At 40.4% G+C, this 16,520-nt stretch overlaps 1 protein-coding gene across 1 annotated transcript in view; it reads left to right on the forward strand.

Moving 5' to 3' along the window:
- The window catches only part of LOC113682538 (cilia- and flagella-associated protein 74-like), a 37,706-nt gene extending 22,827 nt beyond the window's left edge, over nt 1-14,879 (forward strand). The window contains exons 29-49 of the mRNA XM_089181143.1: nt 261-454; nt 669-756; nt 1,578-1,751; nt 2,083-2,175; nt 2,880-3,197; nt 3,841-3,996; nt 4,487-4,626; nt 5,073-5,198; nt 5,750-5,859; nt 6,370-6,425; nt 6,744-6,863; nt 7,692-7,847; nt 8,938-9,079; nt 9,890-9,955; nt 10,065-10,153; nt 10,790-10,916; nt 11,672-11,796; nt 11,883-11,951; nt 12,185-12,250; nt 13,180-13,209; nt 13,842-14,879. Coding sequence (XP_089037269.1) covers nt 261-454; nt 669-756; nt 1,578-1,751; nt 2,083-2,175; nt 2,880-3,197; nt 3,841-3,996; nt 4,487-4,626; nt 5,073-5,198; nt 5,750-5,859; nt 6,370-6,425; nt 6,744-6,863; nt 7,692-7,847; nt 8,938-9,079; nt 9,890-9,955; nt 10,065-10,153; nt 10,790-10,916; nt 11,672-11,796; nt 11,883-11,951; nt 12,185-12,250; nt 13,180-13,209; nt 13,842-13,961 — 2,565 coding nt within the window. The 3' untranslated portion in view covers nt 13,962-14,879. The remainder of the gene's footprint in view (nt 1-260; nt 455-668; nt 757-1,577; nt 1,752-2,082; nt 2,176-2,879; nt 3,198-3,840; nt 3,997-4,486; nt 4,627-5,072; nt 5,199-5,749; nt 5,860-6,369; nt 6,426-6,743; nt 6,864-7,691; nt 7,848-8,937; nt 9,080-9,889; nt 9,956-10,064; nt 10,154-10,789; nt 10,917-11,671; nt 11,797-11,882; nt 11,952-12,184; nt 12,251-13,179; nt 13,210-13,841) is intronic.
- Nucleotides 14,880-16,520: the final 1,641 nt, after the last annotated feature.

Consider the following 16,520-nt stretch of genomic DNA (forward strand, 5'->3'; position numbering starts at 1 on the left):
ACTCTCGTGACCTTCATGTGTGTTTTTGAGAGATGATATTGTAAGGAGAAATTAGATGCTAGTCACTCTTAGGATTCAAAGGGTTAAGAGGTTTCGATATTTATTTATATTTCTGATATTTATTAGAAATTTTGGGGTAAGTCAGAAACATTCATAACTTCTAAGCTGAGCCTGGGTTGCCATTTTTCCTTAAAAAAAATACAGTTCTCTGCCAGAATTGCCTGAATATTTTTCGATCAATCGACCTCCTCCTTCATCAGGTCGTCGACTTAAAGATGTGCATGTACGACCGGCTATATCAAGATGCAATACTTGTCAACAATAGAGCCACTTCAGCTCTCAGACTGAAGTTTGAAGTTTGTAAAGAATTGAGGAATCACTTGGAACTGCTTCCCAAGACAGCTTACATACAAGCTGAGTCCCAGTTCTCTGCGCAGCTCAAGTTCCTTCCAAGGTAAGAGGGAGTTACCTTCAGTGCCATGTGAACCTTGACAAGAGCCACAACTTTGACCATAGGCACAACAAATTATGCTGCAAAATGAAATTTTCTATTAATTTTTTTACTTGTGATGTCTTTGCTTTTCTTTTCTCATAATTTATTTAGCCTGCACTGCTTTGTGGTTAGTTGTAAGAGGTTGTTGACCATTATATGCCTGATTGTGTTTTAGACAAACTCTGCTAGATGACTGTCCCACATACTTTGACGGAGAGAGCAGACTGCTTGAGGCACCTATGGTCATACGTGTCGCAGATCAGGTTAGTTTACTCTGCACTCTCTAATTAACTAATTTCTTATTTACTTCAGCCTTCGCTTTGGTCTTGGTAAATTAACAGCCAAGAAAAAGCAATCTGTGACAGAAAATTTTGATTTTCGCTTTTCATGCTTGGGTAATGGCACAGATTTCAATAACATCCGGTTGCAAGCGGTCTACTGCCACCTATAAGGCCTCATACCGCCGTCTGTTTAGCTTACGAGCAGGCTTTCGTGTTTTGGTTTTGCCTTACGGCCCCTAAACCTTTTAAGTCTCACTAGTGACCTAAACAGAATTTCTCCCTACTCTATCAGTACAATATCAAGAAAACAAGTAATGAGAATGAAGAAAAATATCAATCAGGGGATTATTGGTTGATCCAATTCCAAATTCTCCAAACTAACATCACAAGAATTGTATGGCAGACAGTAAGGAGAATTACTAATGAGATCTTGGGAGTTAAAGGGTTAACCGAGCATAGCCGTCAATTACAATAACGACAGTCGCTTATAGAAAGAGTTATTGAAACCGCTGCTATGGGATTTCTTTTCTGTGTGTTGTATGTTACATGTGGTGATCTTGTACTCTTGTGCAAGGTTCGTGACAGTGCGTGCACTTGTGAGTGATACTCCTCTACACTGCTTTTCTTCTGTAATGCGTACAGAAATAACATGATTTGCAACTCTTCGCAGTGGATGCGACGTTTCGTGACATTTTGTACTTTTTTGTAGTTGATGTACGCATGCGTGTGACAATGTTAACCTCTCTTGTGAGATTTCGTGTCGCTGTGCGCTTAAATAGCTTCTTTCTTTTTTCATTTGTAAGACGCGGCCAGTTCCGTTCACAGTAAGAGCGATAGTGACGTCATCAGATATCGAGTTCAACGTTCAAGCGATTGACTTTGGTTTCTGCACAGTGCTGGAGTCAGTGAGACGAACAGTGACTTTAACTAACAAGTCTGTATTACCTCAACAATTCGGATTTTGTGGAGTTCCTGATGTGAGTAATGTTTTCATCTGTTCTGTTGCGACTGCACTTAGGAATACGGAAAACTTCAAAACTTATTAGAATTTAAATTTAGTTCAAGGAAGACTATTGCCTAACAGTGCATCCTTATGAAAGAAAATCAACTTATTTGCAATCACCGATGTACGTTAGAGCTTAAGATTTTTCAGAGATTTTGAAGTGTGATCCTAACTTTAAACCTCTGTCGCAGAGATTTCGGGTTGTTATCTTAAATTAAAACTCCTGGTATCATTCCTTTTCTTAAACATTAATGTCCAGTATTCTGCGCCGATATCTCATAGCTTTGTAATTTTTAATACTTCAGACGGTTGATGTTCAGCCTAATGATGGATTCGGTACCCTGCTGCCATTGGAGAGCTTTGATGTGGACATCATGTTCAACGCCAAAAAAGCTAAAGTGAGTCATGTAATAGAACGGTCAGTGGTGAGAGTGACTTTCAATTAAGTGTCTAAAATGATCCGAGATTATGTTGATTTTGCTTTTCTTCGCCCTGTTTTAGGTTTGAACAAACTCCCGCGACTCTATCAACTGATCAGAAGCAAATCTAAACCCACTTGTGACTTGGTCACTTTGCGTTTTCCTTCTCGTTGGCTCCTTCTAATACTTTTCTTTGTTCGGATCGGCTGTTTTTACTCAATCGAAATGCGCCAAGCCGTGTATGTACTAGCCAATTGTCTTTGATAAGTTTTCACGTTACAATTTTACCCATGGAAGTGTAACTGGATACATACGATAAGTTTTCATGTAATTGGGTCACTTGCATGTCAATGACTTATCAAGGACGAAAATTTCCTAGCGCAGATATCGATGAAAAATTGTACCCCGACAAATTTTCTTTGACACGTTTGATAGTTAAGAAATGATCCACGTATGAAAGCTTCAAAGTTCATTTCTGCAGTCCCTTTGATTGAAGCTCACTTGCGAGGTTATTTCTGTACTGAATATCATCCGTAGATCAAGATATAATTTACTAAATATAATTTTGACAAGTTTTCTTTGCCAAAGTCAGTAGTTAAGGATATTCATTTGGTAACAAGATTTTATTTTAGTAAGATTCCTATTCTTACAGGGTCAAAACCATTCTTTTCTCTCTCTTGTAGGAATATGAGTTTGATCTCACTTGTAAGACTGGCATTGGCCGCGAGTTCAAACTTCACTGTAGAGCAGTGGGCGTCTTTCCTCCACTGGAACTCTCTCACTCTGTGATCAAAATGAAAGCCACAGCTGTCTCTGATACATGCGCGGCTCACATTGAAGTCATCAACTCGCACACCAGCGCAAATGAATTCACCCATCCAGTGCCCAGAATTGGCTCCGGACCCATTGTAGAGGTGGGCCCCACGTCATTCGAATTTATGGTCCCTGCTGATGCGCCCCTGACTGTGTCTCCAGCTGTAGGCACTGTCAACGCGGGAGATGTACGTTTAAAGTTATTTCTTGTTTATAGGATTTCAACCTTTTTACCCTCAGCTCTCGCTTCTCTTCCTCTCGATACGCTGTTTAAAATACACTGAAGGACACGAAAAGACACTTCGTCGCGAGGATTATTCAACAATATTCACTTCTCCCTCGGCAAATAATTGTTAATCAGAGGTAGTTGGAGTCGTAGTCGAAAGTAGTTGAAGTTGGAGTTAGAGCTAGAGTTGGAGTTACGCATAAAAGAAGACACTTTTGACGTCTAGAAGAAAGCTCTATGATCCGAGACTCTTGGTACCCTCCGCATAGCGATTTTGCTCAGGCTAGATTTTCCCTAACGTCCCAACTTCTTGTTGAATTTAACCACAATTGCTGCACGAGGTGATCTTGGTTATTAACTATAAGTATAAAGGATAACGTGAGAACTTTACATTGCCATTAGTGCTATTGATGATGCCTCGGACAAAAAGGCATTTTTGCGGAGAGGTTTTCGACAGACATGTAATGCATTAGTATGCATTTACAGTAAATTAAGTCGCACTGCATTTGCCTAATCTCTTGTTGAACTGTGATTGTTAGACTGCAGCTGCCAAGTCGCCTTTTTTTCACTTTCTGTTTGATCACTTAAGTCCGTTATTGTTTTAGCGCTGCCTTGTTCATGTGACCTTCAGTCCTCGTATGAATCCAGACATGGTGCGACAAGAGGCCGTGCGTATGATGGAAAGAGAAGCTGAGGCTGAAAGGAAGAGACTGGAACTAGCGTCACCTCCAGAGAAGTCTCAAGAGCAAAATACAGGACAGGTAAGGGTCCTTGTTGGTAACTTTTCGCTCTTGAGGTCGTTGCTCGCGACAAACAATGAATGCTTTTTCGTATCAACCGTGCAGTCATTTACATTAAGGTTGGATTGAATTTTGCGTAGAGCGGAATGTAAAAGGGAATCGGCAAAGTATTTGGAAAATTGGCGAAATTCGGGGAGTAACCTGCTATGCACTAGCATCCTGTCCAAAGGGAAGTAGGTATACTTTGTGCTCCAGGTTAACATCCAGCTGTGTGGAGTTCTTTGGTTCTCCATTGCGTATTTAGATAATGATGATTCTTTACGTGGGGAAGGCCTCCATTCAAATTGCGCAACTTTTGTAGCCACTGAAAAAAATTCTTTTATAACCTTTGTATCTGAGGCTGTCATTGAAGGAATACTTTTAAAGAGGCGGAGGATGTCCCGCAGACGTAAGTTAAACTGGGTAGCTTTCGGCTTGATTGTTTCGTTTCTTCTTTTCGTTGCTATAACAGAAAAAGAAAGGTGGTAAAGCTCAGGCTGGAAAGAGTGCCAAGGCATCACCAAAGCGAGGAAATACGCCGAGCAACACCAACCTCGCCGCTACCACAAAGACTCCAACCAAAACTTTCACTGTCGCTGATGTAATTGACGGGTGAGTGTTCAAGAACTTACACTTAAATTCCGTATCAGAAGGGCAAATACCCAGCCCAAAGAACATTAAACTACATATTAATTAAGGGGACAGTTTCTAAAGAAACTGTGGTGCTGTGCCATTTGTGGGGGGAGGGGGCGGGGTATGCTACAAGATAATTTGATTTCATCAACTAAGTTGATAATGTAAACTTGTCATAATAAACAGTTTCTTAAGCTGACGTTTCGAGCGTTAGCCCTTCGTTAGCATGGATGACGAAAAACTAACGGTTGATTTAAGGGAGAACAGGAGCAAGAGGTGTTCCAATTAGGTGTCCCATGCCTGCGAATGTAGGCTGTGTTATGAGCATCTTATTACCGCAGGAGTCAATAAAGCCGAAAGAGTAAAAGTAGATGGATGAAGATGTTTAAATAAGTTTAAAAAAATTTTTTTTTGTTGTCTTCCAGGTCCAATGAATACGAGTCAGCCCACTTGGCTTTACTCAGGACTTATCAGAATGCGTTCTCTAGATACTTGGTTCCCTGCTTCGTAGCCCTTGGGCGATGTACTGAGCCTAATTCTTTGTCATGCAGGTGAGATTTTCCAGGAGAGATTTTACCAGATGCTCTTGAGCTGCATTAACGCTGTCACAAATTTGTTAAGAAATTTAGGGGGTAGAACTTCCCTTAAGCTATTTAGAATTTCGTTTAAAGGTATCTTGGTCAAGTCTTCTACAATGCATTAACTACTGTGCCTTTTTCTCAAAAGCTATTCACCGCTTCTTGGCTCAGTTTAGAGATATCTCCAAGATAAGGCGTTGACGAGATGCATTTTCGTTCCTACAAGCATCAAAAATTGTCCTCATGAAGGAAACATCACCGAAACACTTATGATTTTGTCAAATACTCTGGCATAACAAAGTTCGTAGCAACCAAACTGTATTTCGATCTAGGAAATCAGTGCCAATTTACCCGACTAATGCGAACAGTGAAATTTGTGAAAAACCTCACAAAGGTATTGGTGTGGTTGGAAAACATTTTATTGGTGTCGCAGGCGTAAACCTGATCTTCAACTGTGAATATTATTTTCTGCTTGGATGTTCGTGCGTAAATATTAACATCGTTTCTCTCTGTTTCTTTCACAGTGTTCACAACACGATCTATCTAGAGGTTCACTGCCCGGCCGTCCGACCCCATTTAGTGGTCGTATCTGACAGTGGAAGATCTGTTGTGGACTTTGCAAATGTGTCCCTTGGTAAGATAAAAAATATATTGTTGTCCTCGTGAGTTGCGTCAAGGAAAAGAATTTTCCTCACAGAAACTTTATTTTTTCATCAGTGAGCTATCCATCAGCGTTATTCTGTTGTCCACGTTAACTTTAACTCCCAAGATCTGATTGTTAATTCTCCCCTCTGGCTAATACACATTTCCTAGTAAAGTAGTCACAAGAATTTTTTGTCAGATCAAGATGACAACTTCTACCTGATGAGTTTGAGTATTCTCCTACCTGTTTGCTGGATAATGTATTGATATTATAGGGAGAAGTTAAATGTTGATCAATTTAAAGGGTCAAAACAAAGAACCTGTAATTGGAAAAGTTTCACAATAATAGTGTCGTTTTTTTAGTGATCCTTTATCCGTTGTCAGCGATATTACAGTTCGTAACTTGACACCAAAACTTTGAAGACCTTTTGATTTAATTTTGGTTTGTAATGGTTGTATTGTTTCTTATATTTTTCTTCTTGCTTGTTCGTGTTTTACAAAGGTCGATCGGAGATTAAAAGTTTCACCATTCAAAATATTTCTGACGAACCAATAAAGGTAAGAAACACTGACAAATGCTACAAAGTAATTCTACCATTAATCATGGTAGAGTAGCCCGAATTGGTATAAAAATTCAGCAGTAAACTTGCAGCTTCAGGAAGAGTCTCTAGGGAACTAACCACAGAGTCTATGGAGTTTGCTTCCTAGCTACGTAATGGATGTTAAGAGTTTTAACGCTGTGTTTCTTGGCTAGGCTTGTTCTCTGTGCTTTTTAAGAAGTCTTAATTTTTTAAAAATATTTGTTTAATTCTATACTGACTTGTTCACGGTTGCTAAGTATCGTCACACACTCTCTTTTTCTGTTATGCTTTTCAGTTGAGCTCCTCGTTACTAGATCCTCACGGTCCTTTTCAGATGTTGAACGCATTAAGGACCTTGGATCCCCAAGCGACTCATACCGTGATTGTGTCGTTCGGTCCTAACGCTCCCAAAGAGGTAAGATTTCGACTTTGTGAGGTGAAACTAGAGAAAGAACATGAATATCAGGATTTGAAGAACCAAGAGCGTTTTTTATTTGCAATTCATGTTAATCTTCGTCATTTCTAACCACAGATAACCAGTTATCATGGTAGAATAGCCTCATTTTGAAGTTTTAAAATTCATCATTCAACTATTGGCTTCAGGGAGAGTCTCCGAGGGACTGACCATAGAGTTTGAAGACTTTGTTCCCATAGTTTATTGGTGAATGTTGTTCGTAAAGTTTTGATATCAAGCTTCGATCTTCTGCGTGCAGAATTTCTGATAAATTTTCCTTTCGTGTTTGATTTTTTTGAGGTTTTTTGTGTTTAGATTCTTTAAACGTGACAACATAACCTGTTAAAAAACCATCTTTCTCTATAACCTATTATTGTGTAGTTACCGCTAAACGATTATAAAATCAAATTAACATAGAACAATAACGTTAAAACAGCGTTACCTAGCAAAATTACTAAGAAAGAAACCGTTTTGAGACAGCTGGTCAAATGCGGCCTCTGTTTCGATGAGACCACATTCCTTCTTCTCGACCACTGGAAAAGGGAATTAGGACTCTGGAAACAAGATTGCAATTGTTCTTACTGTCGTTTGGATGTAAATTCAATGAAATTTAGGCCCTGCTTCGTTGCCTTAGAGGTTCGAGATAAGCTGAATCTATTCGCACGTAAGTTAACTCTTACAACCTTTGTCGAGACAATTTTGCAGCGCATTTTTTCACGTAAGTCAACGTTCCCTTATTTGATAAGGGCACTGTTCTAATCGAGCCTTGTCTTTTCCGTCGACACTTAGTTCCATGAGGTCTTAGAAGTGCGGTGCCCCCGGAATACGCTATACCTCAGACTGAAGGGCAGGGGGGTTCAACCTGTGATCTCTCTGTCAGTGGAGGATGGTCTGCTGGACTTGGGAGACGCTCTAGTTGGTGACACGATCTCGTCCAGTTTTAAGGTAAGAAAAAGGAAGAATGTATTGATGAGATAAAATATTTTTAAAGAGTTTTTCTCCCCTTACCCCCTCCAAAGTATCAGGAGGGTTTATGTGCTGATAAATTTGCAGTTGTACCTGTGATGGGAGATGCGATCACTTGATATCTGGTTATCGTGCACTTATCAAGAGGTCTCTTTTAGAGTCCGGGGCGAAATCGCTATGTTGTGTTCTTGGGCATTACGTGCACTAACCCAAATAGACTATTGATTTAGGACGCAAGTACTGGGGATGAATAAGCGTGGCGGAGTAATGTAGTAAATGTAACTTTTAGAGCGAAATATGTCTTATTGGGATGAGTGGATTTATTTTCCTGTTGGTTCAAGCAAAAATGTATCTAAGCAAACCGATTTGCGACCACGTTTGGTTTCTAAAACAGTCTGCTGAGTCGACTTCTCACCCGTGATACTTTTTTTCGTGATTTTGTGGGATCATTGTATAATAAGGTAGCCAGACCTCATTCCCATTTAATCTTTCATCGCCCGTTTCAATGACAAAGAATAAAGATAAGCGGGAACGAGAGGACGTCGTCGTGTCTCAGTATGAAGTTGTTTCTCCGCGTTGGCATGAATATAACGTGGCAATTCTAACGGCTTTCCCTTGCTATTTTTCTTTTTTGTTCCTGGAAACCTCATCGAACACAGTTACAGTATTTTTCGTCGTAACCCATTTTGCAGAGCTTATTCTAGAACGCGGCTTTGCGTGATTGCTGCAAATCGCAAAAACAATGCCGTATAAAAGTTACGTACGCAAGGTTTCAAAGAACCATTTTTTGAAACTCAGTATTCGAAAACATACCTGACAGCAACATTGTTATGACACTTGTTGCATAAAATTCACTTTAATTTCATGGCCTCGTTCTGTTTGTGTTTCCATTCCCTCTACTTTCTCACTGACTAGACTATACAAATAAGTTCAATCACCCTTTGGAAAACCCTATATCTTGAGCCCCCTCTCTGAAAAAGGGCCTAAAACTAAAGAAAAGGCTCAACTGGACTCTCTTTAGCCAATTTTTAGAATAACTCCTGATTTTGACGGCTATTTCTTCTTGCAGATATCTAACACTTCAGAGCTGTCAATCACCTATTCACTGAAGCTTGACAGCTTATCTCCATTACGTCACAGCCGAGCGCAAGTGTTACCCAGGTTCCTTCCGCCGTTTAGCGAGATGCCAGAAACTCAACAGCACGCGTTAGGTGAGATTGATATTGCGGAAGCTACCAGTTACGGCTTTTACTGCTGTTGCTATCTTTGATGCTGTGAAATATTTTTTTTCTGGTATTTGTAAAAAAATTGATGTGCTGCGTCGATGTGCTAGTGAAACAGCTGATCTATTACAGAGTAAGAAAGATGATGCATTTTGAGATCAGTAAGGAAGTAGAAAAAGACGAGAAAGATATTCTTTTGTCTTGTCACAAGCGTAGGACAAAGAAAAAATTCTGAGTCGCCATGAGGCATAGAGCTTCAGACCTTAGGATTTGGTGGGAATTTTTGTAAAAGCCTGGCTTACCATAGAGTCTTAATGGTTCAGTGTTAGAGCATCGGAGGGCAGAATCCGAAGGTCTGTGGTTCGATTCCTCATCGGGACTCAGAATTGTTTTTCTTCGTCCCACGCTCGTGAAAAGAAAATGAACACCTTTCTCTAGTTATTCCATTTCCAGCAGTTCAGTCGCATGTGCACTAAAAGGTAAAGAAAGGAAACTTAGAGCTGAGAAAGCTTGTAAACGACCCCTGCCGGAATATAGTTACTGTAAACGCTTTCAAATACACTCCAAAACGGTCCCCATAAAGTCATGTACGCTGTTAAGAAAGGATGCTTCTTTACTTTAATCGAGTTTACTATTTCAGTCATACTTAGTGGAGAAAACTGTTTACTTAGCAATATAAAGGATTGTTCGCGAAAAGGCGATGTTACGTTTGTGTCACTCCTTCCACCTGTAGTCAAAACTTGTTTCAATTCTAATGTCAATCATACGTTTGTAAAATTTTCTTTTCTTTTCTGCCAGGTCCGTCGAATTACAATGGGATGGCTGTATTTGACTGTGTTCCTGCTCAAGGTGTGATCGGCCCAGGTACACGAATAAAATGTGAACATTTCACCAAGATGAATAATTAACATCATCACATCGCTGGCTTTTAACTGAATTTTTTTGACCCATGTAAGATTTTTATACGTTACAGGCGAGTCTAAAGAGATCACTATCTCTTTCAACCCGGATCACCCAAGTCAGCTTTACGCCGATGAAGTCTCCGTGGAGATAAACAATGGGGTGAGTAAGACTAGACTGTGATCTTGGAACCGTCTGCGCATGTGCGAATGTTGTAATGACTAGATGACATGCTTTCAGGCTATCAACATCAAGTTGTCTCACATCAGTTAAAGCAACCACACAATGCGTAGTAACGTACAACTTTTTCGGTATAGCTCAAAACAGATTAGTAAATCAACAAGAAACTCTTGCTTGTGTGCGAAAAGTCTTGAGGTGTCCTTTTCTCTACTTTTGTTTCCTTTTACAGATGTCTATTAATTTTTCAATTTTTTTTTTGCGAGGCAGCGTTTGTTTCTTATATTTTTTTTGAAATTCCTGGCGAGAAATTGGCGCGCGCGCGCGCGCGCAGGCCAAAATTTCTCTCGTCGTGCATACCCCACGTTTGACCGCTGTGTTGATCTTGAATGAAGTCGAGAGGCTTCGCGAGAGTTGAGTGTTTGCACATAAAGACAACATAGTCACGTTGGTCACTTCTCAAAGAGAATTTTTCCAAACTGGAGGACAACACGCAAATCATTGGCACAGTGTATATCCTGTTGCATTTACACTTATCCTTGTTACATTCTTATAACTACTGTACGACGAATACAACTTGCTATGGTCTTAATCCGCATCTTTTTGATGTTCATACTTCAGGAGCAGCCCTATTCTGTCCGACTACTGAGCCGCGCCTGGCCAAATATCGTGTACCTGAGGGGCTGGGACGAGTTGATGCCGAGAGCTGAGTCATTACGAGCGGAGGTGGAGGAGGAGGAAGAGGAAGGTCAGGTTTCTAGAACAGAAAATTTTGCAGTAGTATTTTTCTTGAATATTTTACATTTTATGGTGGAAGCTTTTCTTGACTGATTAGATCAAATTTCCCTTGTGCCGTTGCTCTCCTTCATCTACTATGAATTGCAGGTAATCAATAATTGCTTCGCACCCTTAGTTCTTTAGATTTTCAGGTTCGGGGATTGCCGAACTCGAAAACTGTAAGATTCGGTCAAGTGTCGGGCCTGTGATATGTCGGATTCAGAAACAGCCAGTTGTCAGGTTTGACAAATATTGGGTTTGGGGAGTGCCGAGCTCTTGAAGTGAAGGTTTTCGAAGGTTGGTTAGACTTTGCTCGTCGCAAAGTCTTGGTGTTTTACACCAACATCCTAAAGCACCCAAGACCTGCGCGCGCTTTATGCGTGCATACATTAACCTTTTACGTCCTAACATCAGTGTGCATATTCCCAATGCAGTTTTCCATACATTTCTTAAGGTGCTGACAAGGAGAATATGTTTAACAATAAAGAACTTCTTTACCTGGTGATCATTTCCTTTATTCTCATGACCTTAATGTGTGTTTCAGGGGTGATATTGTAAGGAGAAGCTAGATTCCAGTCACTCTTATGGGTCGAAGGGTTAAGATATAGGCTCAGCCCGCCCTTGTTGATAAGAGCCACCTCGCAGGGTTGTTAAGTGCATTTGAATGTATGCATACATGAATTGCGCACTTTTAACATCAACATCATTGCTACAATTTTTTTTCAGAAGGAAAAGCAATCCAGAAAACAGTTCTGCTTACAATGAAGAGCGTATCAACTCCTGATGGATATGAGGCTGTGGAAAGAGCCGTGGAAATTGGCTGTATTAAGTCCAGTATACAAACTAAAAAGGTACATGAAAACTTCATCCTTTAATACGCCATAGAAAACCGTAACATTTTTTTAAATACTAATCTTTGTGTTTGTTTTCCGTTCAGTCAAGTGACTTTTATTTCGACAATCCCAAAGAAGCTAACGAACTGGGATTCTCCTTTGAGCCTCAAAAGGTTTGTTTGTTGTTTTTGTTACGTCACTGTACCTGAAAACAGTCGTTTTTAGTACCATGCTCGCACAAATAACTCTACATGATTGACAATTATTTTTCGCCCCTTATTTGGTAATATTTAGTTTTTTTTCTGATTATGAGCGTTGCCGTATTTAATTTTGTTCTACGAAGGTCTGGCTAGCTGTTTATATCTTATTTATTTATTTATGCATTGTTTTATTTATGCTACTTAAGGCGGGAGTTGACATTGGCGTGAAAAAGAACATTGTGTTTCGATGGCAACCGCCAGCTGGGCATGATGTAAGTATTCTTCACTTGAATTTTATTTCCTCTTTTAAAGAGGCACGTCGTCTTTTGAAGAAGATTATCTCTTGCTTCAAATAGGCATGTGCCTTTTTTATTTCTGAAAGCCCATCCGTTTCAAATTAAGGTGTGGTACAAACTTTTTTTTTGGAAAAATGAATGTTATTACATGAGAACGTAGAAGTCATTTCATATCAAGACCTTCGTGCTTTCACTAATTGTAATATCTCCAGCGTAGTGTATTCGGTAAATAACCCTTTCGAGTGAGGCGACCATTTTTGGTCCTGAGTATAAACGTCCTGTTCCTGCACGTCTAGCTTCACAGCTAAAACAAGTTTGCTTGAGGAAAAAGAAATATTTTTATTCCCGGGGACATTAAATGGTCGTCGATAGATAAGAGTCCATTCCAAATGAAGCGGTCCCAAGAGGGAGACGTAGAATGACTGCCAAGTCTAAAAGCCTCACCTCTTTAAAAAAGTAACAACACAGCCTGAACACATTTGATGATAAAAAAATGTAAGTCTCTCTTACACGCCAAGTTGTCCACGCAACTTGAACGTATGCTGATGAAGACTACGACTGGGGTATTACCACTCCCTTTGGATAAGATGCAACTTCATTGAAGGTACCACATTCCTCCCCTCCCTCAGCTCTTCACTGGGTTCCCACCCATACGCCCTGGGTAGACAGAACCATTGCGAAAGTCTGGTATCTTGCCTTAAAATACAACATAAACAGCTAGACCAGAACTCAAACCCACACTTTTCGAACCGCATTCCAGTTTATTGAGCCTGCGAGAAGGGTCTCGTGTCGGGGTTTCGCCTTGCGGCACAGCTGCCTATTACACATGCCGTTTATGGAAAAAGTTATTGAAATCTCTGCTACTTTTCCGGTTAACGGTATAATTTCCTTTCTGTTTGTCACAGCCTAATGAACCTGTTAATACCAGTACTATGGTAAGTTTATTGTGTGATCTTTTTAGTTTTGGTTACATTCATTGTCTTAAACGTTCGCTTGTTCTTCCCGGTTATGTCTTACTCAAAAAACATGAGGTGAAAGTGATTCAAAACACACCATTTTCGCAAAATCGCGAGGTTTTAGTGTTACGAAATATAGTTTTTTCGCTGCGAGTTTGAATGGTCAGGTACTCCATAAAATGCTTTTAATTTGAGCAGTCAATTCTTCGGGTTACCGATATACAGGTTGAGCGAGAGACATCTTAGTCAGGCATAGGACAAAGAAATGAGACGGGAGAACAAATACGTTGTTCAGCACCCTCAAGGGAATTAGATATATAATCACCCTTTTAACATTGGGGCGCTATTTTCAAGAAAAGCATTTTATTTCCACCAAAGGGATTTAAGCAATCAATAGAATGATGGTTTTCCTTTCACCCCACTTCCCCCCCCCCCCTCCCCCGCAAACTCTAGCATCCGGTGAACGCTGGAGTTTTCGTAATCGTAAAATCGTAACCATTCATTGCAACATTCATTCCAATCGTAACCATTCATAATATCCTTGACAAGAACCGGGAATGGTGATATGTTGCAAACTAACCCTTTCTCGTCCGACTTTTTTGTTATTACAGTTGACAGTAAAGAGTGACGTAACAACCCAATACAAGATCCTTCTTCAAGGATTAATCACAACAGAGCAAAGAGACCCGGATGTTAGTGGTCACGTGGTGTCTTTAGCGGAAGACACTTGAGCTTTCTTACAAACGTGTTGTGAAATATAACTCTTCGTAAAGTTTTGTCATACGAAATGTGACACTCGTAATACTTAAAACGTTCTAAGAAGCGTCCAGGGGTTTATTTAATTTAATTTAGAGGAGAATCTTATTTAATACTCATTTGAGGCCATTGTTTTATTTCTGAACAGCAGCCCAATTTTGGTGAATTCCGTAAAATGTATGTATTTCTTTGGTTGGAAAACCGACCACGTTGAAAACTGAAATTGATGCAGGCTTCCGAGTATAATCACATTTTTTACTGAAACACTTCCCAACCTGAATGAATAACAACACCATAGCATTACCATTTGTATTGCGTCATTTCACTACTAATCAACGTGTTGACGAATTTCGTGTTCTAAAGAAAGTGTGGTGCTACGTCGGTGGGAGAGTATAACGGAGTAACTTAGTGTCATCAACGGAGTTGATAACGTAAATTGGCCACCGTAGGGAGTGTCCAGAGTAATTCGGAATCACTTTGGTTTTGTTTTACTTCACGTTTTAATTAGTCCGGGACATTCGCACCACTGGTGAGTTGTCTGGTATTGGTCATCCTGTCGAGGCTGTGCGTATAATTTTGTACCCCTGCGTCTAAAGTCCGTGTGATTGGACTACAGTCAAAGAATTGAACGCGATGTTTAGTGTACATGCTGTGGAAACGAAATGATGATAATATTTTACTCGAGTGTGTAATTATTTGTATCATAGAATATATTCGGTATTTCAATTAAAGTTAATCGTTTCAGTAGAAATTTGTACCTTTATTTGTTTAAGGGAAGATCAAATGTATTAGTTTGATACGTTGCACGCAGTTTTTAGTGTCGCTGTGTTTCGAACTGTGACAAGCTTTTACGACACTGCATTTAAGGCGTGAAAATAAAGCTTTGGAAGAAATGTTATGCCTCTCATTTCTGTGTGCAGAGTTATTGAGTAAACAAGGTGCGGACGATTATCCGGCCGATGTACTGGCTGACTTACAGTCTAACTGGCTGCCTGACTTACTGACTGTCTGAATGACAATTTGGATGGCAGTGCCAGTTAACAGATTGACGGCCTGACAGGCTCACCGACTAACCAACAGATTGCTTTTTTGGCTTACCCGGCGACCGATTTTCTGGCCGACTAACGCCCTAAGTAGCTGACTGGTTCACTGACTGACTGGCAGACCGATTGCATAAAGGGGTAATTTTTCAAAGAAACTGTGGTGCTGCGTCCGTGGGAGAGTATAACGGGGTTACTTGGTGTCATCAACTGAGTTGATAACGTAAATTGACCACCGTAAAGATCTGAGAAGCCGGCGTTTCGAGCGTTAGCCCTTCGAAACGAACGTTAGCCATTCCTTCCAATTGACTAACTTATTGACTGACTGACTGACTGACTGACCGACTAACTGATTCACCGACTGATTCACTGACTAATTGATTCACAGACTAATTCACTGACTGACTGACTGGCTGACTGGCTGACTGACTGACTGGCTGACTGACTGGTTGACAGACTGAGTGACTGACTGACGTGCCCTAGCCGCTTGCTGTGAACTTTACAACTGAATAGAGCACAGTCAAGGCTTCTTTATTTGCTATTAAGCTAGTTCGTTCCCAGAAACAACGTTCCCCTAATCCCCCGCGGAGAGGAATTGAGGACCTCGACTTGGTTCCTCCCCTGCAAAAGATTAAAGGTAATGAAATTATTTTTGGGAACAATTTTTGTGCCTACTGCTTTAGAAAGCAGTAGGCAATAGTCATCGAAAAAAGGCGAGCGGGTAATTAAATTGGTAACACTCCGTACCCAATCAATCTAATGAGTAAACGATTAAATACGCTGGAGTTTCGCCTGTACTCAGGGTTCTTCCGACCGATTTTCGTTCCCGTGGTGTTCACAACAAATGATCAACTGAAATTGGTGAAAATGGCATCCGGATCCGGGCGGCCGCGCGCAGTTCCCAGCAAAATTCCTCTTTTTCGGCTTAAATGGATTGAAGAACCGGCTACTAGCTTCAAAATTAGCATTTCAAACACTTGTGCGAGCTCCAAGGAGAAAAGCAATCGGAAATGGAAGTATTGCGAATGTAGAAGCAGATGTAGTAAATCCTATTTCACCGTTACATAGGCAGGGGTCGCACTAGTGCTTTTGGTGTTTACATTGGACATAGAATCTGTCATAGCATGCTTGCGACAAGTGCGACCCTTTTGTCGCGTCCAGACATAACTATGTCCGAAGGACCTAAAGATCAAACAAGCCGATGTCCTGCCTCAAAGCAGGTCATATCTTGTCTAATGGCCTTAAAATAACAATTTTTTATTTTTCTTCTGTCGTCAACGTCAATCAAATCTGAAATACGGGCAGAAATTGGAGTTTTGCAATTCTGCAAAGGCAACACGTGTGCACTGCTAGCTACAGCTATCGGGTTAAAATTTTAGTCACCGGTTTTCTCTTCAAACGTTTTATCATGGCGAATTTCAACCCAGTAATTGACATCCGTCGACGTCGGTTTAAAGCGGCAAGGGCCAACATTTGCCGTTGGCGAATGTTGTA

The sequence above is a fragment of the Pocillopora damicornis genome, chromosome 8 (genome assembly GCF_964200805.1).
Source record: "Pocillopora damicornis chromosome 8, jaPocDami1.2, whole genome shotgun sequence".
Lineage (NCBI taxonomy): Eukaryota > Metazoa > Cnidaria > Anthozoa > Scleractinia > Pocilloporidae > Pocillopora > Pocillopora damicornis.